General features: G+C 37.7%; 1 protein-coding gene across 4 annotated transcripts in view; it reads left to right on the forward strand.

Annotated features, from left to right (window-relative positions):
- The window catches only part of DBT (dihydrolipoamide branched chain transacylase E2), a 69165-nt gene that overhangs the window by 16164 nt on the left and 29538 nt on the right, over positions 1-23463 (forward strand). For 3 of the 4 annotated variants that reach the window (XM_007977826.3, XM_007977825.3, XM_007977827.3), the window contains 5 exons: positions 2199-2380; positions 14361-14482; positions 16923-17139; positions 18227-18393; positions 21187-21264. In XM_007977826.3, coding sequence (XP_007976017.1) covers positions 2199-2380; positions 14361-14482; positions 16923-17139; positions 18227-18393; positions 21187-21264 — 766 coding nt within the window. The remainder of the gene's footprint in view (positions 1-2198; positions 2381-14360; positions 14483-16922; positions 17140-18226; positions 18394-21186; positions 21265-23463) is intronic. The other variant, XM_073008546.1, reaches the window with a different exon arrangement.

Consider the following 23463-nt stretch of genomic DNA (forward strand, 5'->3'; position numbering starts at 1 on the left):
TCACACCTGGCCTTGTGTGACATATCTTTTTCGATCCTTTTACTTTTTACCATTTGTGTTCTTCAATTTAAATTATATTTCTTAGCATAAAGTTGGAGCATTTTTTTAGAATCTATTCTGCCAATCTTTGCCTTTTTATTGGAGTATGTAAACTTTTTAGTGTATATTTTAAAGTTATTTTCTTTGTGGTTGCCCTGAGGATTACAACTAACATGTTAATTTAAAACACTATAATTTGGATTAGTAGAAACTTAATGGAATACAAAGACTTTGCTCCAATATAGCTCTATCGCCTCTTCCTTCCTTTTGCTATTTGTCATATGTATTCCTGTTTTCTTTTTTTAGAATTATTATTCCATTAGCCCAGCATGGTGGCACAGGCCTGTAGTGCCAGCTACTTGGGAGGCTGAGGTGAGAGGATGGCTTGAGCCCAGGATGCAGAGGTTGCAGTGAGCCGAGATTGCACCACTGCACTCCAGTCTGGGCAACAGAGCAAGAGCTTGTCTCAAAAAACAAAACAAAACAAATAATTGTCATTCCACATTGAAAGTATTTCATTTTTAAACATCATAAAGCACATCAACACAGTTTTATAAGTATTGCTGTAATGTGGTTGTCTTGTAAATCAGATAGGATTTTTTTTAAAGTTACAAACAAAAAGTTACAAATAAAACAAAATACAGATGTGGCCAGGTGTGGTGGCTCATGCCTGTTATCCCAACACTTTGGGAGGCCCAGATGGGAGTATTGCTTGAGGCCAGGAGTTCCAGACTAGCCGGGGCAACATAGCAAGACCCTGTCTCTACCAACAACAACCACCCAGATGCTCCTTGACTTATGATGGGGATAAGTCATAAACCCATCAAAACTGAAATGTCTTAAGTTGAAAATGTTTAGCCTAGCCTACCTTAAACATGCTTGGAACACGTACCTTAGCCCACATTTGGGCAAAGTCATCTAATACAAAGTGTATTTTATAAAGAACTGTTAAATATCTTATGCCGTTTATTGAATACTGAAAATGAAAAACAGAAGGGTTGTATGGGTGCTCAAATTACTGTTTCTACTGAAGGCATATTGTTTTTACACCATCATAAAGTTGAAAAATTATAAAAGTCAGAGACCATCTGTAGTGCCAGTTTTCCAGGGATTTTGCTTTTTGTGGTGATCCAAACCTAGTATTCCCCTTACAGTGGCTGCGAGGCTGCTGATTTGGCTCCTGCTGTGCTAGGGAAAGGAGGATGGAAATTGGGCAAGTTAAAATACTACAAAACTCAGCCATTTTTCCTGAATACATCCTTCTTAGTTGTTGCAAGCCTTTTTTTCTAATTTCCAAAATTCTGAAAAAATAGATTTTTAACAACTTTTGTCACTGTGTTGTTCATATGGAAGAGCAGATTTTCAGAAGTCTTTAATCCATCATTCTGGAAGTGAAAGTATGTGCTTTTAAACCTGCTTTCTATGTCATAGGTGCTGTTTTATCATAGACTGCGGACTGGTTAGGATAGGAAGACAAGAAGCAAGAATGACAACAATGATCTGTTGCTGGCAATAAGTCAGAAATAAGTGCTAGAGACATTAAGAATGCCATTAGAATCAAAATTAGATGTATTATTTCAGGTTTGGTCCCATTCTTCCTGTTTTATTTGCTAAGACTCTCTAGAAAAGCCTGTAAAGTATACCTAAAATGATTATGGGGTTAGAAGGACTTTATATAAGAACAGGCTAAAATAATTTTAGAAAGAAAGACTGGGAGAACTCACATCTAAAATTCACGAAATTACAAAGGATATGTATTGAGGACATCAATTTTTAAACTTGCTTCTGGAAGTATTGGGCATCCCTTAAAGTTTGGAAAAGGGTAATGTAAGACAATAGAAGGAAATACCACTTTAAAAATGTATTTTTAGAACTTATTTTTCTAATAAATGGGTCAGACAGAAAACCTGAGAGTTTAATTAAATTTTTGGATTATAGACTATGGATTGCTTGAAATTTTTTTGAGTATTTCTTGGAGATACATTGAAGAGACTCTGGAAGTCATTATAGTCTTCTCCGAAACATTTCTTAGTACACCATCTGAAAGTAAATGCTGGGCTAGATGAATACTGATCTAGCTTAGCATGGCATTTACATCCTTAACATGATCTCTACTTATGATTGTTTATGTAAAAGTGTCTCCTTTCTTTTTCTTTTAGGTATGTAAAAGAAGGAGATACAGTGTCTCAGTTTGATAGCATCTGTGAAGTTCAAAGTGATAAAGCTTCTGTTACCATCACTAGTCGTTATGATGGAGTCATTAAAAAACTCTATTATAATCTAGACGATATTGCCTATGTGGGGAAGCCATTAGTAGACATAGAAACGGAAGCTTTAAAAGGTATTGTAAGTCTGTTAATCTATTTTACCAAATTGATTATTGGTCTCTTTTTGTCATTGGGTCCCAATTAAAAGTGATCTTTGTTTTTTGTTTTTTACTATTCCTATTTATTTTTGGCTCTTGGGGAAATGTAATCTTTTCAGTTTGAAAAAAGGCAGCAAGTTCAACACAAAATAGAAATCTGAATTGTAGGATAAGACAAAACCAAAGGTGGAGGGAAAAGGCAATAGCAAAAGGAAGAGATGAGATGTTGCAAAAAAGGTGGAGGATGTCCCATCCTTTCTCCTCTGGGGAATGACTGAAACATTCAGGTGGCGTTATGCACTGTTCCACATAAGTCAGTGATGTTACTCCTTTTGGAGGGGTAAGAAGGTTGGGGATGGACTTTTAATAACTTACAGGATTTGAGCTGGAGTTTTGGAAGCCCAAATCAGGAAAATTGAAAAGGTTCTCTGTGAGTCATGATTATCTTTTGGCCAGTTGCCATGTTAAAAATGTGTACAGTAACACTTCATTTACCTGAAGTCCTGCCTTCTGGAGACCTTAGTGTTCAAAGAGGCAACCAGCTCTCTCAGTAATTAAAGATTCAGGCTATAAATACTGGCCACTAAGAACAAAAATTGGAGTATCTAAAGATGAAATCTAATATAATGGATTGCTCTGTTTGCCACTGATACAAAAAGAAAAAAAAAGAAAAAAAAAAAAGCACTCTTGTTGGGGATGGTTATAAAGTTTTTCAGGAGAAGTTGAAGAGAAAAGAAGGAAAATTAAAATGAAAGCAAAGATACCAGCATTTAGAAGCAGCAGCAACCATGGGACTTAACAAGTGGTAGATGTCCTGTCAGAAGGTAATTCATCATGAGAATGTTACAGAGGAAAGCTAAAACAGTTGGCAGTCCCAGTAGTAGTAGGCAGCTGGCTGGCTAACTCAGAAGTTCCTTACAGCACTGTTGTAGTATACCAAAGTTTTATCATCTAGGAATCAGTTTTGATACTAGGGGCTGCAAGAACAATAGGTTCTGTAACAGAACTCCTAGGCCAGCATTCCCACCTTGGAAGTGCTGAGATAAGATACCCCAGTGTAATTCAGAAGTCTAGAAGGAGTAATTGAATTACAGTGACTGGCTGACACTTAGTTCTGCAGTCTGTAGAACAATAACTAATATTACAATCTTTTTTTTTTTCCAGAATCACATCGTATAATTTATAAAATTTTTTACATTTATTATTCTGTGAAGTATTCCAGTTTAGCAGATGAAGAAACTAAACCCAACTGGAAAGGTTGGACAGGCTGGGCTCGGTGCCTCACGCCTATAATCCCAGCACTTTGGGAGGCCGAGGCGGGTGGATCACAAGGTCAAGAGATCAAGATCGTCCTGGCCAACGTGGTGAAACCCTGTCTCTAGTAAAAATACAAAAATTAGCCTGGCATGGTGGTGTGTGCCTGTAGTCCCAGCTACTTGGGAGGCTGAGGCAGGAGAATCTCTTGAACCGGGAGGCGCAGGTTGCAGTAAGCCAAGATCGTGCCACTGCACTCCAGCCTGGCAACAGAGCAAGACTCCATCTCTTAAAAAAAAAAAAAAAAAGAAAGGTTGGACAGTTTGCAAAATGGTTGGTGACAGGACCAAAGTTAGAACTTAGATGTCCTGAGTCCTTGTCCAGAATATTTTCTGCTATGACATGTTGCCTCTAAAAGCTAGAAGATGATTTATTGAAGGCTTCCTCCTACTACTTTTTATTATTATAAAAGCTGGAGGGGTGCATTGCAGAAAGTTCTAAAATACAGAAAACCAAAACAACAAGAAAAATCGTAATGTTCACAAATCACACTCAACACATTCGTGTATATCATTCCAGACATTTTTCTAGGTCATATGTGTACATGTAGGTATTTTTTTAACCAAAATAATATATTGTATATGCTGTAGTCCAATCTGTTTGCTTTGTTCATCTATGTTTTCATGACAGTACATTTCAATTTTATTTTTTTGTTTGTTTGAGACGGAGTCTTGCTCTGTCGCCCAGGCTGGAGTACAGTGGTGTGATCTTGGCTCACTGCAACCTCCACCTCCCAGGTTCAAGTGACTCTCCCATCTCAGCCTCCTGAGTAACTGGGACTACAGGTGTGCACCACTGGCTAATATTTGTATTTTTTTATAGAGATGGGGTTTCACCATATTGGCCAGGCTGGTCTTGAACTCCTGACCGCAAGTGATCTGCTGGCCGCAGCCTCCTAAAGTGCTGGAATAACAGGCATGAGCGACCACGATTGGCCTATTTCCATTTTATATGATCGACAGACCATATGTAGATTTCCTGAATTATCCCCAAAATGTCCTTGATATTTCAATTGATTTTTTTTTTAAACTAGGATCCAATATAGGCCCATACATTGTACCTAGATGTTATATCTCTTAAGTCTCTTTTAGTCTAGTTTATCCTCTTCTACTTTTGTTTCATGATACTGATTTGAAGAGATTGCCTTTGTTTTGCAGAATGTCAGACTTTTTGGATTTGTCTTGTTGCATTGTGGTGTTATTTAACTTGTTCCTCTAGTCCTTATATTTCCTATAAGCTGGAAGTAAGTTTTAAAGGCTGAATTCAGGCTGGGCTCAGTGACTCACACCTGTAATTCCAGCACTTTGGGAGACCAGGGTGGGTGAATCACTTGCGGTCAGGAGTTTGAGACCAGCCTGGCTGGCCAACATAGTGAAACCCCATGTCTACTAAAAATACAAAAATTAGCCGGGTGTGGGGGCACATGCCTGTAATCTCACTCGGGAGGCTGAGACAGGACAATTGCTTGAATTCTGGAGGCAGAGGTTGTGGTAAGCCAAGATTGTGCCACTGCACTCCAGCCTGGGCAACAGAGTGAGACTCTAGCTCAAAAACAAACAAAAGAAAAAACAAAAACAAAACAAAACGAAACAAATAAATAAAATTAAAAAATAGAGGCTGAATTCAAGTTAAATATTTTGGGTGGAACACATCATAGATCATGTTGTGTACTTCATGTTGCTTCACATCAGGATACACTTAACATCTGATGACTGCCATAGTGATGCTAAGTTTAAACACGGAACTAGGATAATGATACCCCTACCCCTCTATTGTAGAGTTGTGTTTTCCCCTTTTGTAACCAGAAAATTATGTATGTAGTGTTAGCTTTGACACTAAATAAGTAGGTTCGAATATCATTTGAGATCCTTCCTAAGTCAATAATTACTTTAGTGGTCATAGAATGATGATTTTGGGATTCTGTCATTCCTTTAACATTTTTAGCTGGCATTCTTCTGTCAAGTGGACCTTTCTCCTGTATCAGTGGGGGCTATCTGTGTTGGGGCTATCTGTATGCTAACTGTATGAAATACAGTTCTTACTGGAAAGAAAATAAATGCTTAATTCTTTCCCTTTACTGGTTCTGGAAGTAAGGAGTTCCTTTAGTAGTCACTTCAAATGGTGATACTAATTTTTCCAGCATTCTCAGTGTGTGTTTGAGTGTATGGTCACATGTCGCATAATGATGTTATGGTCAACAACAGACTGCATATACAACAGTGGTACCATAAGATGATAACACATCTTTACTATACTTCTTTTATGTTTACATATGTTTAAATACACAAATATTTACTATTGTGTTACAGTCACCTACAATATCCAGGACAATAACATGCTCCACAGGTTTGTGACCTGGGAGCAATGGGCTATTTCATATAGCCTACATGTGTAGTAGGCTACACCATCTAGATTTGTGTAAGTGCACACTCAAGTTTGGATAATTGTGAAATCACCTAGCAATGCATTTCTCAGAACATACTCCTGTCATTAAGCAATGCATGACTGTATATCAACTGATTTCATGTGTTTAATCGATTACAGTCATTATTCTTCTGGATGCTCAAACCCGTTATAGTGGTGACCCCTTCAAGCTGGCTCCTATGTGTTCTATTAACACGGTCCTGTTAACTTTTAAAAGCTTCCTTGCTTTTGGCACAAAAGATGTTCTGGGATTCACCTCATACTTTTCCCACCCACACCTGGAATCATTCATTTCTTCAGGGGCTCTTGTTCCTTTAAGTATTAGTATAGAATGAGTAAGAGGCTATAATGTGGGCATTAGGGGTGCTTCGTATTACTTTGATTCTAAATTTCTTTTGAAAGAATTGGCTAGGCACAGTGGCTCATGCCAGTAATCTTAACATTTTGGGAGATTGTTAAGGTGGGAGGATCACTTGAGCCCAGGAGTTTGAGACCAGCCCGGGTAACATAACAAGACCTCATCTCTACAAAAAATAAAAAAATTAGCCAGGTGTGGTGGTGTGCACCTGTGGTCCCAGCTACTTGGGAGGCTGAGGTGAGAGGATCACTTGAGCCCAGGAGGTAGAGGCTGCAGTGAGCTAGTGAGCTCTGTTAATGCCACTGCACTCTAGCCTGGGTGACAGCAGGGCCCTGTCTCAAAAAAAAAAAAAAAAAAAAAGGCATGCTTTTGTGATTTAGAGAAGTTTAAAGAAAAACAAAACAAAACAAAAAATTCACCTTTAGAATTACCTGAAATAAACACAGATTTTTTTTTTTTTTTTGGATTCAGATTTAGAAAGGAAAGAGTGTTTTATTCTTGGCGTAAACTGAGACAAGTAAGGATGCCGAACAGTACTATGGATGTCATGAAATTAGAATGCCCAAGCTGGAAACCAGATTAGATACCAATTTAAGCCATCTAAAAAAGCAAGTTATTTATATGAACAAGTAAACAGTCGGAGTTTATTTGTTTTGTTTTGTTTTGTTTTTTGACACGGAGTCTTGCTCTGTTGTACAAGCTAGAGTGCAGTAGCATGATCATAGCTCATTACAGCCTTGAATTCCTGGGCACAAGCAGTCCTCGCACCTTAACTTCCCGAGTAGTTAGGACTCCATCATGCCCAGCTAATTGGCCTTTTGATTTTTTTATTTTTCTTTTTTTTGAGATGAAGTCTCATTCTGTCTCCCAGGCTGGAGTGCAGTGGCACCATCTCAGCTCACTGCAACCTCTGCCTCCTGGGTTCAAGCGATTCACTTGCCTCAGCTACCCGAGAAGCTGGGATTACAGGCATGTGCCACCACACCGGGCTAATTTTTGTATTTTTAGTAGAGATGAGGTTTCACCATGTTGGCCAGGCTGGTCGTGAACTGGGCTCAAGTGATCTGCCTGCCTCCGCCTCCCAAATTGCTGGGATTATAGGCATGAGCCACTACACCTGGTGCTGGTTTTGTTTTTAGTTTGTTTTGACATCTCAAGTAAGATCCAACTTAATAAGTCTGGGTATAGCAAACTACAAAATCACAGTACATTTTGTGGGGGCCTGTTTTTTTCTGGAGAATTTTTTTCACAAAAATTGATATTCTCTATAACATGATAAATCTTAAAGAAATTATGCTGAGTGAAAGAAGCCAGACCCCACCCCTCAAAAGAAAACATGCTATATGATTCCATGTACATAAAATTTTACAAAATCCAAACTAATCTGTAATGACAGAAAACCAATGAGTGGTTGCCTGGTGATGGAGTATGCAGGGTAGGAAGGGTTGGGAAGGAGGGATTACCAAGGGGTACGAGGAAACTTCTGGAAGTGGTAGACGTGTTCATTATCTTGATTATGGTGATGTTTTATGAGTATATACATATTTCAAAGCTTATCAGATTTTATATATATATATTTTTTTGTTTGTTTTGTTTTTTGTTGTTTTTTTTCGAGACAGAGTCTCACTCTGTTGCCAGGCTGGAGTGCAGTGGCATGATATTGGCTCACTGCAACCTCCAACTCTCTGGTTTAAGTGAATCTCCTGCCTCAGCCTCCCGAGTAGCTGGGATTACAGGCAGGCGCACACCACCACACCCAGCTAATTTTTGTGTTTTTAGTAGAGACAGGGTTTCACCATGTTGGCCAGGATAGTCTCGATCTCCTGACCTTGTGATCCACCTGCCTTGGCCTCCCAAAGTCCTGGGATTATAGGCGTGAGCCACTGCGCTGAACCTCAGGCTTTATATTTTATGTATGTGCAGTTTATTGTGTGTCAGCTGTATCTCAATAAAGCTTAGAACAAAATTAATGGCATCGGATAGGTTATGTTTACAGTAGAAATTATCTGACAATATTCTACATAAACAACTGATAACTTGCTAGCCATTCTATTTCATTTGCCATTCATAATATGTTCTAAACAATTATCTTGCATGCTAGTTTTATTTCACATCTGTACCTTTTTGCTTTTACATTTGGACTTGTTTTTTACATTTTTATTGTAAGAATAAACTATGAAGCATAAGCCCATGTATCAAATAAGCAGGCCTATAGAACATTACATTCAGTTTAATGAGAGAAATTTATATATGCTTCATTTTAATTGTGGAAATGAGAAAGATTTCTAAATATTTTATGTATATATTTTCTTAAGCAAGAATTTGTAGTAATATTGAATTTATGTTTTTCCTGTCTTAATGCTGGTAAAACCAATTATATAAAAAACTAACAAAAGTCTTCTAGAAGTATAAATTATATTATTAACATTTTACAGGTGGAAAATTATTATAGCATAGAGCCATGAAGGGTAGAAGAGATCAGGACTAGACATCTTAATAGTAGTATTGGAAATTAAGTCCTATCTTGTAATGCTAATTACATTCTATAGTACTGTCTTTTGTAACATAGTCATAGTCTGCTTTTCAAAGCTGGAGGGTCATGGTAATTTTGGTGAGGGAAACTGTATTTGTGACCTCCAAGTTCTATCTATGAGTGCTTTGACTATAGACAGACCTCTACTTAAAAACAGTTTATTGGACTCACTTATGCCAACTTGTATCTGTGACATATAAGAAGGTATATATTATTTTAAAAATTGCAAGTTGAAATCCAGTGACTTAATTTTTTTTTTTTTTTTTAGTTACTTAACATTATCACCATTATATCAAAGCTATTCCATGTTTCAGTGCCTTGTCGACTGTAAACTTGGTTTAGACCATGTGCAGTCACTCATGCCTGTAGTTCCAGCACTTTGGGAGGCCCAAGTAGGAGGCTGATTTGAAGCCAGGAGTTTGAGACTAGCCTGGGCAACACAGCAAAACCTCATCTCTACAAAAATTTTTAAAAATTAGCCAAGTGTGGTGGAGCACACCTGTAGTCCCAGCTCTACAGGAGGCTGAGGTGGGAGGATCACTTGAACCCAGGAGTTTGAGGCTGCATTGAGCTATAATTGTGCCACTGCATTCTAGCCAAGGGACAGAGCAAGACCCAGTTTCTTAAAAAAATACACACACAAAACAAACAAAAAAATTAGATGGGCGTGGTAGTATACCCTTGTAGTCCTGTCTACTCAAACAGAGGAAACCCTGTCTCAAAACCAAAACAAAACTAAAACCAACTCAGTTTAAATTGTGTTACCTGGAGTTGTCTTTACAGCTGATATGGTGACAGATGCTTTCTGTACCCTCTATTTATTTAATACCGTAAAATGATTCCTCACTTTTCTAAACAACTAAAGCTCTTTGTACCAAAACTTTTCAAAAACTTTTTTTTCAGAGAAATCATTAATTTTGTTTTTAAAACTTCATATATGTTACTTCTTAAAGTGAGGATATTGAATAAGCTTTTTTGATTATGCAAAGACATGAACATTCACCGTTGTACTATAAACAATACAATTCTGCGTTTGATTTTTAGTTTTTCAGCCGTTTAGATTGTCATTGTGCCAGGTCATCACCCACCTTCCTTTCTGAGAAGACATATAACCAAGTTTGTTAAGAAGTATTTGCTAACAGTGGCAAATAGGAGCTGATGAACAGTCTAAATCCCTTTCCTCTGGGTCAAGTGCGTGGTTTTAATGCTGAGGCTGTGTGGCACCTATTTTAGGTACTCTGGGCCAGGAAGCTTTGTTAAGATGAAGTTGCCAGGATGCTCTACCACCAGATAAGTGGAGAATTACTATACCTAATTGAGAGGTACCATGGGGCAGTGAAAGGAGGAGAAAGAGGGACGTGAGCTTTAGAGGAATACTTTATAAAACTAATTAATTATTCTGCCATTATATTGCATTTACCCCTTAACATCAACATATATTGTTGATTGGTTTCTCTGTGCTAATACTATATATACATCTCATTTAACAAATGTAATATCTGCTTTTGACACATGGACCATTGAGACTCAGAGGTTAAATTACCTGCCTATGATTACATAGCTACTAAGTGGTGGAGCTAGGATTTGACCTCAGCTCTGTTTAATGTGAAAGCCCATGCTCCTAACCACTTTGTTACACTGATAATTTAGTTCAGAGAGGATGGATATCCGCTTCATTTTGCATCTAAAGCAATGGGACTTACTTTCTAACACTGTACATATGCATATTTACAAAATTCTACTGCAGCAACACAGTTTAGTTTATAAATGCATAGATTTTATAATATTGAAATGTTTACCAGGATTAGTATAAAATGTTTTAAAGAAAAGCTCTTTGACATAAAACCATTCCAAGAATGCAGTGTATCATCTAACTAAATTACATTCAGTAACATAAATTGCATGGTTCAATGCTAGGCATAGTAGGTGCTCTTGGTAGCTATAACTGTTCATTTTGTACAGCCTATTGTAGATTAAATTGATTGAATTCACTGTTTTAATAATTTGAAGTGAAAAAGACAATGCAATGAAATGTCTAGTTTGGATGTCCTTAATTTTCAATTTATAAACATTTGGTTGAAATATAAATTGAATGAAGAAAGGTCTTCCAAACACACTTGAATACTTTAGTATTTCAAAGCATTTTCCTTAAAAGAATTTCTCCTAGCTGAGTGAATTAATTGGATCACTTAATGTTGTTCTTAGAAATACCTAAGAATATTGCAGTTTCACAGTTTTACTTTTATCAATTCATATTATTCTTTTATTTAGTTAACCTGAAATAATGTGGTTTTATTATAAATTTGCTTTCTACGAGGAATTACCTTAACACTAAATTGACAGGCTTCATAAGAAAAAATGCTTACTTACCAGAGTTTGTTTGCTGTTTCTTAAAATTAGTTAAAGCTTTAACTGTACTCTAATTCCCTAACTGAAGATCAATCATCAAAGGCTAAAATCTCACATATTAGACTGTAATGCTAGAAACACGAAAGTCATATCAATTGGGGAGACTTGTGAAATTCAAGTTTGGTCAACTTCATCCCCCTTAGAGTCCGTTTCTACATTGGTAACTTTAAGAAATCTGTCCTGCATACTCATAACCTTTTTGTAATCAGAGGAAAAATATGTGTAAAAACACTGAAGGAGGACAAGGCAGGAGGATCACTTGAAGCCAGAAGTTCAAGACGAGCCTGGGCAATGTAGTGAGACACTGTCTGTATTTAAAAAAAATAATAATAAAAAAGCAAAAAATAAAACACTTTGAAGATTATTTAAAGTGCTGTGTAGTAAGGTGGTATTTTATTACTTGGTTAAGAGACAGCGTTCTTCCGACAACTACATGACTATTAGAAGTAATACATGAGTGACTTCTCACAAGTAAGTTTGTCACTCATATTTACACCCAACTTACTCTAAAAGGGTAGTACTTTATAGTTAATGTATCACAAAATGTTTTCCAGAAAGGTGAGTAGCAATAAATTACTTGGTCTTTTGGAAATAATGTCATAATTTTTGTATATGAATATATTTGGATATTTATACCTTGTCTTCAGCAAATATGCATTATCCAAGTTAGCATTGGAGTTCCTACCATATTGGGGTTCCTACCATTGAATCCTCTGATTTTCCTTTGGATCTTAGTTCCTCATGCTAATCTTTCTTACTCATTTCTCCAATGACTTTAACCAATGTAGGGAATATACAGGGATTCTGAAAATTCAACAAAATTATGCCTTGAACGATAGGAGTTGTATTCTAGCTACTTTGACCAGAAAGAAAATTTACTCGGTCCGTGAACTAATGGAAACAGCACAGACTGAGTCAGCCCCAGGACTGAATTCAGCAATTAGATTTATTAGGTGTCTGACCTTGAGCCAATCCGTTCAGTCAAACCTCACTTTTTAAAATGTCTGTAAAATAGGGTTAATAACACCTATCTTAAACAGTTGGAATGAAAAGTAAATTAAGATACTGCATATGCAGCACAGTATTTGACACATAATAGGTGCTCAATACAAGTTTTGGGGTTTTTTTCTCTTCCCTTCCTCACCTTTAGGAGAATTTCTTTGTAGCTCCACTGGGCCAATTCATAGACTAGTAAAGAGGAATGAATAGACTGTCTTATCACAGTTGTAATCGTAGAAGATTTTTATTTACCTAGAAATGAATGTCAAAACTGTCAAAGCAAATTCAGTTGTCTGTTCATTTTCAGAAGTTCTGTCAGTCTTTAATCTACCAATTCAGATTCTGCTATATATATACATCACTGATTTCCTAACAGCAGAATTTGACAATTAAATGCTCTCAAAAACATTTTTCTTTTGCTTGCAGAAATATATGCTAGTAGCCTGAGATGCTTTTTCTAATTACAAGAATCCAGAACTAGAGAATAAAACAACCAAGTTAGCATTAGCCATAGCAGTTCTTTTTTCTTTCCTTTTTTTTTTTTTTTTTTCTTTTTGAGGCAGCCTTGGTTTGTCATCCAGGCTGGAGTGCAGTTGTGCGATCATGACTCATTGCAGCCTTGACCTCTTGGGCCCAAGTGATCCTCCCACTTCAGCGTCTTGAGTAGCTGGGAATACAGGCACACCCCACCACACCTGGCTAATTTTTAAATTTTTTGTAGAGAGAGGGTCTCCCTATGTTGCCCTGGCTGTTCTGGAACTCCTGGCCTCAAGCAATTCTCCCGCCTTTACCTCCCAAAGTGTTGGGATTACAGGTGTGAGCAACCATGCCCAGCCACCACGCATTTCTTAAACTACTCAAAGCAGAGCAAACTTTTAAATACTATGTCATCTCACGAAAGTGTTTAAGATTGTCAAAGATTTTATGATTCTTGTCTGGTGCGGATTTTTTTGAGACTGGGTCTCACTTTTTGAGCCAACCTAGAGTGCAGAGGTGCCAACATGGCTCACTGCAGGCTTGATTTCCTGGGCTTAAGTGATTCTCCCTCCCCAGCTTCCTGTGTAGCTGGGACCACAGATGTGTGCTATCGTACCCAGCTAATTTTTAACATTCACTTGTAGAGACAGGGAGTCTCACTTTATTGCCCAGGCTGGTCTTAAACTCCTAGGCTCAAGTAAGTGATCCACCCACCTTGGCCTGCTAGAGTATTGGGATTACAGGTGTGAACCATTGTGCCCAGCCCATTCTTTCATGTAATTTATCTTACATTTGATCCTTATTCCATGCTGTTTGTAAATATTAATGAGAATCTTATTAGAAAAATGTTTAAAATACAATTTTTTTTTTTTTTTTTGAGACAGGATCTCACTGTCATCCAGGCTGGAGTGCAGTGATGCAAGCTCACTGCTGCCTTGACCTCCTGGGCTCAAGCAATCCTCCCACCTTGGTCTCCCAAGTAGCTGGGACCACAGGCGTGTGCCACCAAGCTCAGCTAATTTTTAAATTTTTTGTACAGATGGGATCTCTTTATGTTGCCACAGCTAGTCTTGAATGCCTGGGCTCAGGTGATCTTCCTGCCTTGACCTCCCAAATTGCTGGGATTGCAGGCATGAGCCACTGCACCTATCCAAACACATTTTAAAATTTCTTGAGGAAAACTCTCTTTTTTTAACTTGTAGCTGCTATATTATTTCAACAGGAGTGACATATCCACCAGATACTAATAATTAAAAAGTACCAGGTACCAGCACACATATGCCCCCACTCAACCCATACCATTAGGATAGTTGTGTTTTCCTGTTCTGAAGTAGTTCAACTTCTATATATTTAGACAATAACTTGAATTTATTTAGATATTATAGGCCACTAAGATTTAAAAAAAAAAATTCAACTGAAGTTAAGTTTTACCTTGTTACCAGATTCAGAAGAAGATGTTGTTGAAACTCCTGCAGTGTCCCATGATGAACATACACACCAAGAGATAAAGGGCCGAAAAACACTGGCAACTCCTGCAGTTCGCCGTCTGGCAATGGAAAACAATGTAAGTTCTCTTAATATTTAAGTCTGAGATTGTATAGAAAGTGTACATTTGTATCTCTGAAAAATTAGCCAACTATCCCATGATGAAATGGCTCAGTGAAATTAAGGAAACATGAAAATATTTGCTACTGAAAAATGATAGTTGCATAAAAATACATGGGAGAAAAGAGAAGTTGTAAACTTATTACTTACTGTCAATTGAGCACTGTGATTTTATTATTCTTTCTTGGAGCCTAATAACAGTAAGAGTTACCATTTATTGAGCACTTGTAAATACCAAGTCTTAGGTCAGGTATTCTAGAGGCGCAGCACGAGATAGGAATTTGAAGGAGGGAAAACCTGTAAAGGGAATGAAGGAGGCAGGATAAGAAAGGGAAGAGAAGGGAAACTGGCCAGACATGGTTATGGTATCAAGCATCTGGCCTGTCCCAAAGCTTGCCATGGTCCTAAGGAAAAAAAGAAAGACTCCGGCCTGATCTGAAGGTGAAGGGGAGAACCACAGAATTACTGCTTTGAGGCAAGGAGGCCCGCCTTTTGTACTTCCTCTGCCAGTCATTGACTGAATGGAAGGTGGAATACCAGGCAGGGTGGCTCCCTGGCACTGGGATAGGTATTTACATATTCTCATTTAACCCCGTAAGATAAGGAGCTGTTTTAAGACTTGGAGGGTTTAAGCAACTAGTCTAAGGTCACACAGCTAACACAGCAACAGAGCCAGGATTCGAAAGTGAGTCTATATCACTCCAAAACCTGTGCTCTTAGACGTTACATACAGCCTCAACAATCATTGCCTCCATTATTGGAGGACATATGTGCCAGACACTGTAGACACATTATCTGTAATCCTCACAAGGACCCTGCAGGAAGGTTGATTAACTTATCTAAAACCAAGTAAACTGAACTAGGAATTTGAACACAAATCTTTCTGGTTCTGAAGCCTGAATACTTTCCACTGTGCCCCACAATGAGACTTTTTTTTTGGTCTCTTTTTGAGAAAACTAAGGTTGCTGTGGGAAAAAAATAAAAGTTTATATTTTGTGAAATATGTAATAGAGTCATTAAAATGTTCATATTCTTTCAGCCAGTTATCCTGCCACAGGGGAACAATTCCCAGAAAATAATCTAGGATACATTCTTCCTTGTATTTTATATAGCCAAAAATTAGAAGATGCATACATGTTCAAAGTCAAATTATGTTATGTATCCTTGATGAAATTTTATGTAACCCTTAAACGTGTTTAAGTATGAAGACCATTTGGCATAGCAGAAAATAGATATAGTAACATGGAACACTAGGTTATTAAGGGCATCCGATGAAATAATGATTTAACATATCGCTTTGAAATCTATAAAGCATTTTAATAATTTTTTTCTTAATAATATAGAAAGGAATATATAGAAGAAATGTATGATTTCGCTTTCCTAAAACACTCCCTCAAGATGTGGATAGGATACTTGGGTAGAATGCTTGTGTGATTACTAAAGATTAAATATTGGATTTAGTTATCAGAAATCATCTTTTTTCTTTCAGTGTGCATATTTCTGAATTGAGGTTGTTTAAAATTAAGAACCAGTGGCATTTACAGTTGTTTGTAACTGCCTAAAAATTATTTGTTTAAATTTTCATAGTCCATTTGTTACACACTTAGTGTTTGCCTTAGTAAAGTCCTTTATTATTTTAGACATCCTTAGAGATGCCCTAATACAAATGAAATGGGGCCTATTCCTAAGAAATTAATACATACTATATGTGAGGAGATCATTCCAAGCTCTTATGTTTATTTGTATTTAAATAGAATTAAATGTTTTGTACTGATCTTTCCAAAGCAACTACTAGAAAAATAACATTTGAGAGAGCTTTTGTATTATGATCATCTAAGCTGTTACGTTTTTAACTGATAGCCAACGTCAGAAACATTGGTCTAAATTTGGTAGAGCATTTAGTTTCTCTTAAATTCTCAGCTCTCCCTCTTCTTATGTAGTCCCCAAGAATAGAAAAGGTCGAGTAAGAATTATGCAAGAGATTTTAAAATACTTGAGTATAAAAATGTAAGTTTTCAGCTGGGCAAAGTGGCTCACGCCTGTAATTCCAGCACATTTGGGAGGCTGAGTTGAGAGGATGGCTTGAGGCTAGGAGTTCAAGACCAGCCAGGGCAACAGAGTGAGACCCTGTCTCTACAAAATTTTGTTTTAAAAAGTAAGTTTTCATAAATAGCTCTAGATTATATATAATATAGATACCCGTTGGTTATCACATGCACATGTGAACCATGTATACAAAGTAATAAATGATTACTTAAGTAGAAAATGAAAAGGTTATTTCTTTTTACTAGTTTATTGGACAGATATATTTTACCGTCAACTGATCAAATTCCATTTTGAAACTTTAATGATATTTTTAAGTAGTTGTATTTTTGGCATTAAAATATATCATTTTTTAGATTAAGCTGAGTGAAGTTGTTGGCTCAGGAAAAGATGGCAGAATACTTAAAGAAGATATCCTCAACTATTTGGAAAAGCAGACAGGAGCTATATTACCTCCTTCACCAAAAGCTGAAATTATGCCACCTCCACCAAAGCCAAAAGACATGACTATTCCTATACCAGTATCAAAACCTCCAGTATTCACAGGCAAAGACAAAACAGAACCCATAAAAGGTAATGATAATAATAACAATAATATAAGGCAATAGTTCATTTATTTTGGGGGAAGCTACCTCAGTAAACGTATATAATATGGTGTTTTCAAGTCTTACTGAAGGGAAAGTTCAACCTCAGTCAGCATATAATTTATTTTTTTATTTTTTTGGTTTTTGATACGGATTTTTGCTCTTGTTGCCCAGACTGGAGTGCAGTGGCACGATCTCAGCTCACTGCAGCCTCTGCCTTTCAGGTTCAAGCGATTCTCCTGCCTCAGCCTCCTGAGTATCTGGGATTACAGGTGCATGCCACCATGCTCAGCTAATTTTTTGTATTTTTAGTAGAAACAGGGTTTCATCATGTTGGCCGGGCTGGTCTCAAACTCCTGACCTCAGGTGATCCACCCTCCTCGGACTCCCAAAGTGCAGAGATTACAGGCATGAGCCACTCACCGTGCCTGGCCATAATTTTTAAATGATGAAATAACAGCTTTTCCGGGAAACACTTCCAATTTATGTGCACCATTAACTTCTGAAGAGGAATACGTTAGCAGGTTTCTTAAAGTATAAACTTGTATACTGATAATTGCTCTGTTTGAAGACACACAGGATATTTTAAACATTCACTGTTTGTAGTTAGCTTTCAAAATAACTAGTTCTGATTTGTTATGTATAAACTCTTGGAATGATTAACTTCCAGAAGAGTGGCTTTGCAGGAAAACTGTTAGGGAAATACATGGCTTGCATTCTTTTGAATGTTTTATCTAACACAGCATTTAAAGCAGTTACCTGCTATGTTATTGCATTTGCCACTGAGTGTCATGATGCAGTCAATGTTCCAGCTTTGAAATTAGTGACTTTCAATGTAAGGTAACGTAATGAAGAGAGTAGTAAGAAGAAGGGTTTAACTGAGAGAGTAAAGGACATTAGAGAACCTTCATTTTAGTTTCTTTAAAAAAAAAAAAATGAAGAGAGTAGTAAGAAGAAGGGTTTAGCTGAGAGAGTAAAGGACATTAGAGAACCTTCCATTTTAGTTTCTTTAAAAAAAAAAAGGATGAAGAGATTTAAGAATTTAAATAAATGAATAATAATTGAATGCTTTTCAGGCTTTCAAAAAGCAATGGTCAAGACTATGTCTGCAGCCCTGAAGATACCTCATTTTGGTTATTGTGATGAGGTTGACCTTACTGAACTGGTTAAGCTCCGAGAAGAATTAAAACCCATTGCTTTTGCTCGTGGAATTAAACTCTCCTTTATGCCTTTCTTCTTAAAGGTGAGATTTCATTCATTTCAAACAAAGCTTGAGTAGGACATTTATTTGTTTGTTTGTTTTTTTGAGACAGAGTTTTGCTCTTGTCAACCAGGCTGGAGTGCAATGGCGCGAACTCGGCTCACTGCAACCTCTGCCTCCCGGGTTCAAATAATTCTCTTGCCTCAGCCTCCCAAGTAGCTGGGAATACAGGCACCTGCCACCATGCCTGGCTAATTTTGTATTTTTAGTAGAGACGTGGTTTCACCATGTAGGTCAGGCTGGTCTCGAACTCCTGACCTCAGGTGATCCACACCCACCTCGGACTCCCAAAGTGCTGGAATTCCAGGCGTGAGCCACCGCATCCGGCCCCCCAAGTAGGACATTTAAATTTTGCTTTGCCAACATACAATGTGTTGACTGTGACCTTGAATAAAAATATTACTTTTCACAACATCAAATAGTTAGAAAATGTGCCATTTCTTTGTTTAATAGGAAATTATAAAATTGAAATGTCTATATCATATTTTTAGCTACTTATCTTTGAGCTAGGTAGAGACAATTCTGCCAGTTAAGTAAAGCCTTTAATCCTAAAAGGATCACTCCAGCCAAGTCCTGGTTTGAACTAAAATGAGACTTGATATTAATTTTGCAATATCACTGACATATATTTAATATTTATTTTCATTTATTCAACAAACTTATATTGAGGCTCCTGGGAATCATTTCTAGTGCTAAGCCTTGGGACCAGTATAAAATGGAGTAAGATCATCAGCTGACCTTGAGCAGCTTACAGTCTAGCTCACATTAGTGACTGTGCAGCAGTTACCATGTGCCCAGCTCCGTATTAAGCATGCTGTATACATTATCTCTTAATTCTCAAGTAACCCTGACATGTAAATATTACTATCCCCACTTTCCATTTAAGGAAATTGGGGCTCAGAGAGGTTGAGAAACTTGTTAAGGACTTATAGCTAACAGTTGGAGAAGCTCTTTCAGATTCTGGTCTGTTCTACTCTGAAGGACATACTGATGTCTCTAATGCGAGCATGTTCAGTCCTTTCTCTACACTGCACCAAGACTGGTCTTCTGTAAATCAAATTATTGTAATATTCTCTGATTCTTTTCAGTGGTTCCCTTTCATTGCCTTTAGGATAATTTCCATACTCCTTAGTGTGGCATACAAATGTGTTGTAAGTCTCTGCTGCCTGCCTCTCTGTTCTTATCTCACTCCCTCATATGAAGCTACCCATAATTGCTAGAATACACAATTCCACTCAAAGTACCCCTTCTTCTCCATCAAACACCTGCAAATAAATCCCAAATTGTGGTCAGGTACAGACTCCTTCTGTGGCTGTCACTATTTGAATTAAATACTCTTGTTTCCCACTGTTACTTATCTCAGTGCATTGTGAGTGCTTACTCAGTTTTCTCTTCACTTACTCACTTACTGGGTGCTGAGCCTCATGAGGCAGAAACTGTTCTCCTTTATCTCCCTTTTTTTTTTTTTTTTCTAAGAAAGGGTTCTCTCAAGGCAGGCAGATTGCTTGAGCTCAGGAGTTCAAGAACAGCTTGGGCAGAATGGTGAAACCCCATCTCTACAAAAAATACAAAAGTTACCTGGGCATGGTGGCACACACCTGTAGTCCCAGCTACTCGGGAGGCTGAGGCAGGAGGATCACTCAAACCAAGGAGGTTGAGGCTACAGTGAGCTGAGATCATGCCACTGCACTCCAGCCTGGGTGACAAAGCAAGACCCTGTCTCAAAAACAAACAAGAAAAAAACTTCCAAGTCATAAAAATTAAGGAACTCATAGCAGTTCTTTTCGTTGTATTTTTCTTCAGTTCATCTACTCTCTTAACCTGTCCTAACTAAATTAATGACTGTGAAATGTCTCTATATATTTAAACTTTTTTCTTAACTCTCTAGTTCAAGAATTTGATTTTTTTCCATGAAGACCCCTGATGCACTGAGAAAAATAACACAATGCATGTAAAGAACTTTAACAGGGACCAGAAAAGGGCAGTGGGGAAGGGAATTGTTTTTAAGAATGATCTTAAGCATTTTTATTTTGCTATCTTTTAAATTTAATACAATGCATGACCACCACATGTAAGGTATGAAACTTGATTATTAGATCCCGAATGGGCAGGGGAACAGATATCAAGAACATTTGGATACAGTTAGGGAAATCTGAATATAGATAGGAGAGAAATGGTAGTAAATGACAAAAGGAAAAAGAAAGGGAGAAGGCGGCAGAGAGGGAAAATGTAAATGCTATTCAGTGAGACTTGAACTGTAAAGTAAATGTTCAGGCCATCTCTGCCCTTCAGCTGGCCAAGGACACCAAGTAGCAAATTGGCATCTAATGGTCAGTGTGCTTTGAAATCCTCATTACGTGTTCTTTCCACACACGGAAATAGCTTACCTGCTTTTTTGTGTTTTGATTCCTAGTTTTGAACCATAGGTTTACTTCTCATGGAAATCTTACGATTCAACATGTCAGTGAGGAGATCACCTAGAATTTAGGCGTTTTCTTTGGAACTTTGGCTGGTCTGCATCATTATTTTGAAAATCTCCTTGATGTTTACAAGCTACCTGACTATCTTTCATTCTTTAATGATTAGGGTGACCTAGTTCTACACTGCTTGAAGGTAACATTGGCAATAATGTGACTAGATACATGTAGACTTGAAATTAAACTCAGCATAAATAAGAGTTCACTCTCTCCCTCCTTTTATACCTCTTATTGTTTCAAATTCCCTATCCTTTCTGAGTTAAAAGTGCTAAAATTGCATTCTTTTTCTGTTAAACAGGCTGCTTCCTTGGGATTACTACAGTTTCCTATCCTTAATGCTTCTGTGGATGAAAACTGCCAGAATATAACATATAAGGTTGGCTACGCAGAAAATGTTATTATTGTTAATAGAAGATGGGGCAAATGTGCTTGTAGGTTAGAGAAACTTCTATTGTACTTTAAATAGTGATCTTTTTTAGACTAGAATTAAAGGTATGGGGTAAAACATTAAACTTAAGTCTAATTCTTTGTTGTTGTTTTTGTGTTTAATAATACTGTTTAGATATGGAGATTCTTAAAACCATTTTTAAGCTTTTTTTTTGTTTTCTGCTTAAAATAATGGAAATATAGCTGTATGGCAGATTATGTTACCCGCTCTACTTACCCTCTCAAAAAGAAGCAAGTCTTTCAAAATTGAATTCCTGGAATTTTAATTTTTTTATTATTATTATTGTTTTATTATTATTATTATTATTCTTGGCAGAGTCTCACCCTGTCACCAGTTTGGAGTGCAGTGCTATGATCGTGGCTCACTGCAACCTCGACCTCTCAGGCCCAAGCAATCCTTCTGCCCCAGCCTCCTGTGTAGCTGGGACTATAGGCATGCGCCACTATGCCCAACTAATTTTTAAGTTTTTTGTAGAGACGTGGTCTCATTATGTTGCCCAGGCTGGTGTTGAACTTCTGGTCTCAAGCAATCCTCCTGCCTCAGCCTCCCAAAGTGCTGGGATTACAGGCATGAACCACTACACCTGGCAAATTCCTTGAATTTTAAGATTAAGAATAATTTAAGTGAGAAAAGTAATAAAAGTTTGAATTCAATTTGAGTAAACTCTTCTGTGAGCAGTGAAAGTTTCTTAAGACCGAGAACTCTTTTGGAGATGCTTTTCCTTAAGTTTACTTATCTTTAGACGTGTACAGCCAGAGGCTGGGCACAGTGGCTCATGCCTGTAATCCCAGTACTTTGGGAGGCCAAGGCAGGTGGATTATGTAAGGTCAGGAGTTTGAGACCAGCCTGGCCAACATGGTGAAACCCTGTCTCTGCTAAAAATACAAAAATTGGCCAGGTGTGGTGGCCAGCACCTATAGTCCCAACTACTCAGGAGGCTGAGGTGGGAGAATTGTTTGAACCCAGGAGGCAGAGGTTGCAGCGAGCCAAGATTGTGCCACTGCACTCCAGCGTGGGCGACAAGAGCAAAACTCTATTTCAAAAAGAGAATTAAAAAGAAAAAAAGAAAAGAAATGTACAACCAGAAAGTAAGCTTAGATATTCTGGGAGGTCAGCTCCCATATGGTTAATACAGCCAGCTGTATTAATTTTAATTTTAATATCTCCTGATTAAGTATATACTTATCACAAAAATTTCGGGCAAGAAAATCATGATGTTGGCTGGGTGTGGTGGCTCCTGCCTATAATCCCAGCACTTTAGGGGACAGAGGTAGGAGGATGGCTTGAGCCCAGGAATTCGAGACCAGCATGGGCAACAAAGTGAGGAGGCCCCCATCTCTACAGAAAAAAAAAATTAGCCAGGCATGGTAGTGCATACTTATAGTTTTAGCTACTTGGGAGGCTGAGGCAGGAGAATCATGATACCTAGGAGATGGAGGTTGCAGTGAGTTGTGATCATGCCACTGCACTCCAGCCTAGGTGACAAAGTGAAACCCTGCCTTTGTCAAAAATAAAAAAAAAAGAAAGAAAAGAAAAAAGAAAACAAAGATGTTTACCCTCAATTCCATGACCCTAAGATAACTCACTGTTTATGTTGAGATATACATCTTTCTAGGATTTCATTTTCACATACTTTTTACAAGATATAGAATTGTTAATATTTTCTTTAACTTGCTTTTTTTCTGTTTCTTTTGTTTTGTTTTGTTTTTGAGACAGGGTCTCACTCTGTTGCCTGTCTAAAGTATTCCCATAGAGAATATCTATGCTGTGGTGCAATCATCACCTCACGGCAGCCTCCACCTCCCACCTCAGCCTTCTGAGTAGCTGGGACTACAGGCACCTGCCACCATGCCCAGCTAATTTTGGTTTTTTTTTTTTTGTAGAAATGGGGTCTTGCCATGTTGCCCAGGCTGGTCTCTGACTCCTGGGCTCCAGTGATTCACCCACCTCAGCCTCCCAAAGTGCTGGGTTACAGGCATGAGCCACTGTGCCCAGCCTCTTCTTTTTCGTTTACTATATTGTAAACATCATTATGTGTCAACACATATAGCTTTGTTATTTATTTAGCCAGTGACCTGTTTATAAACATTATGATTATTTGCAGTTTCTCAAACTAATAAACAGTGT

Source organism: Chlorocebus sabaeus, chromosome 20 (genome assembly GCF_047675955.1).
Source record: "Chlorocebus sabaeus isolate Y175 chromosome 20, mChlSab1.0.hap1, whole genome shotgun sequence".
NCBI lineage: Eukaryota > Metazoa > Chordata > Mammalia > Primates > Cercopithecidae > Chlorocebus > Chlorocebus sabaeus.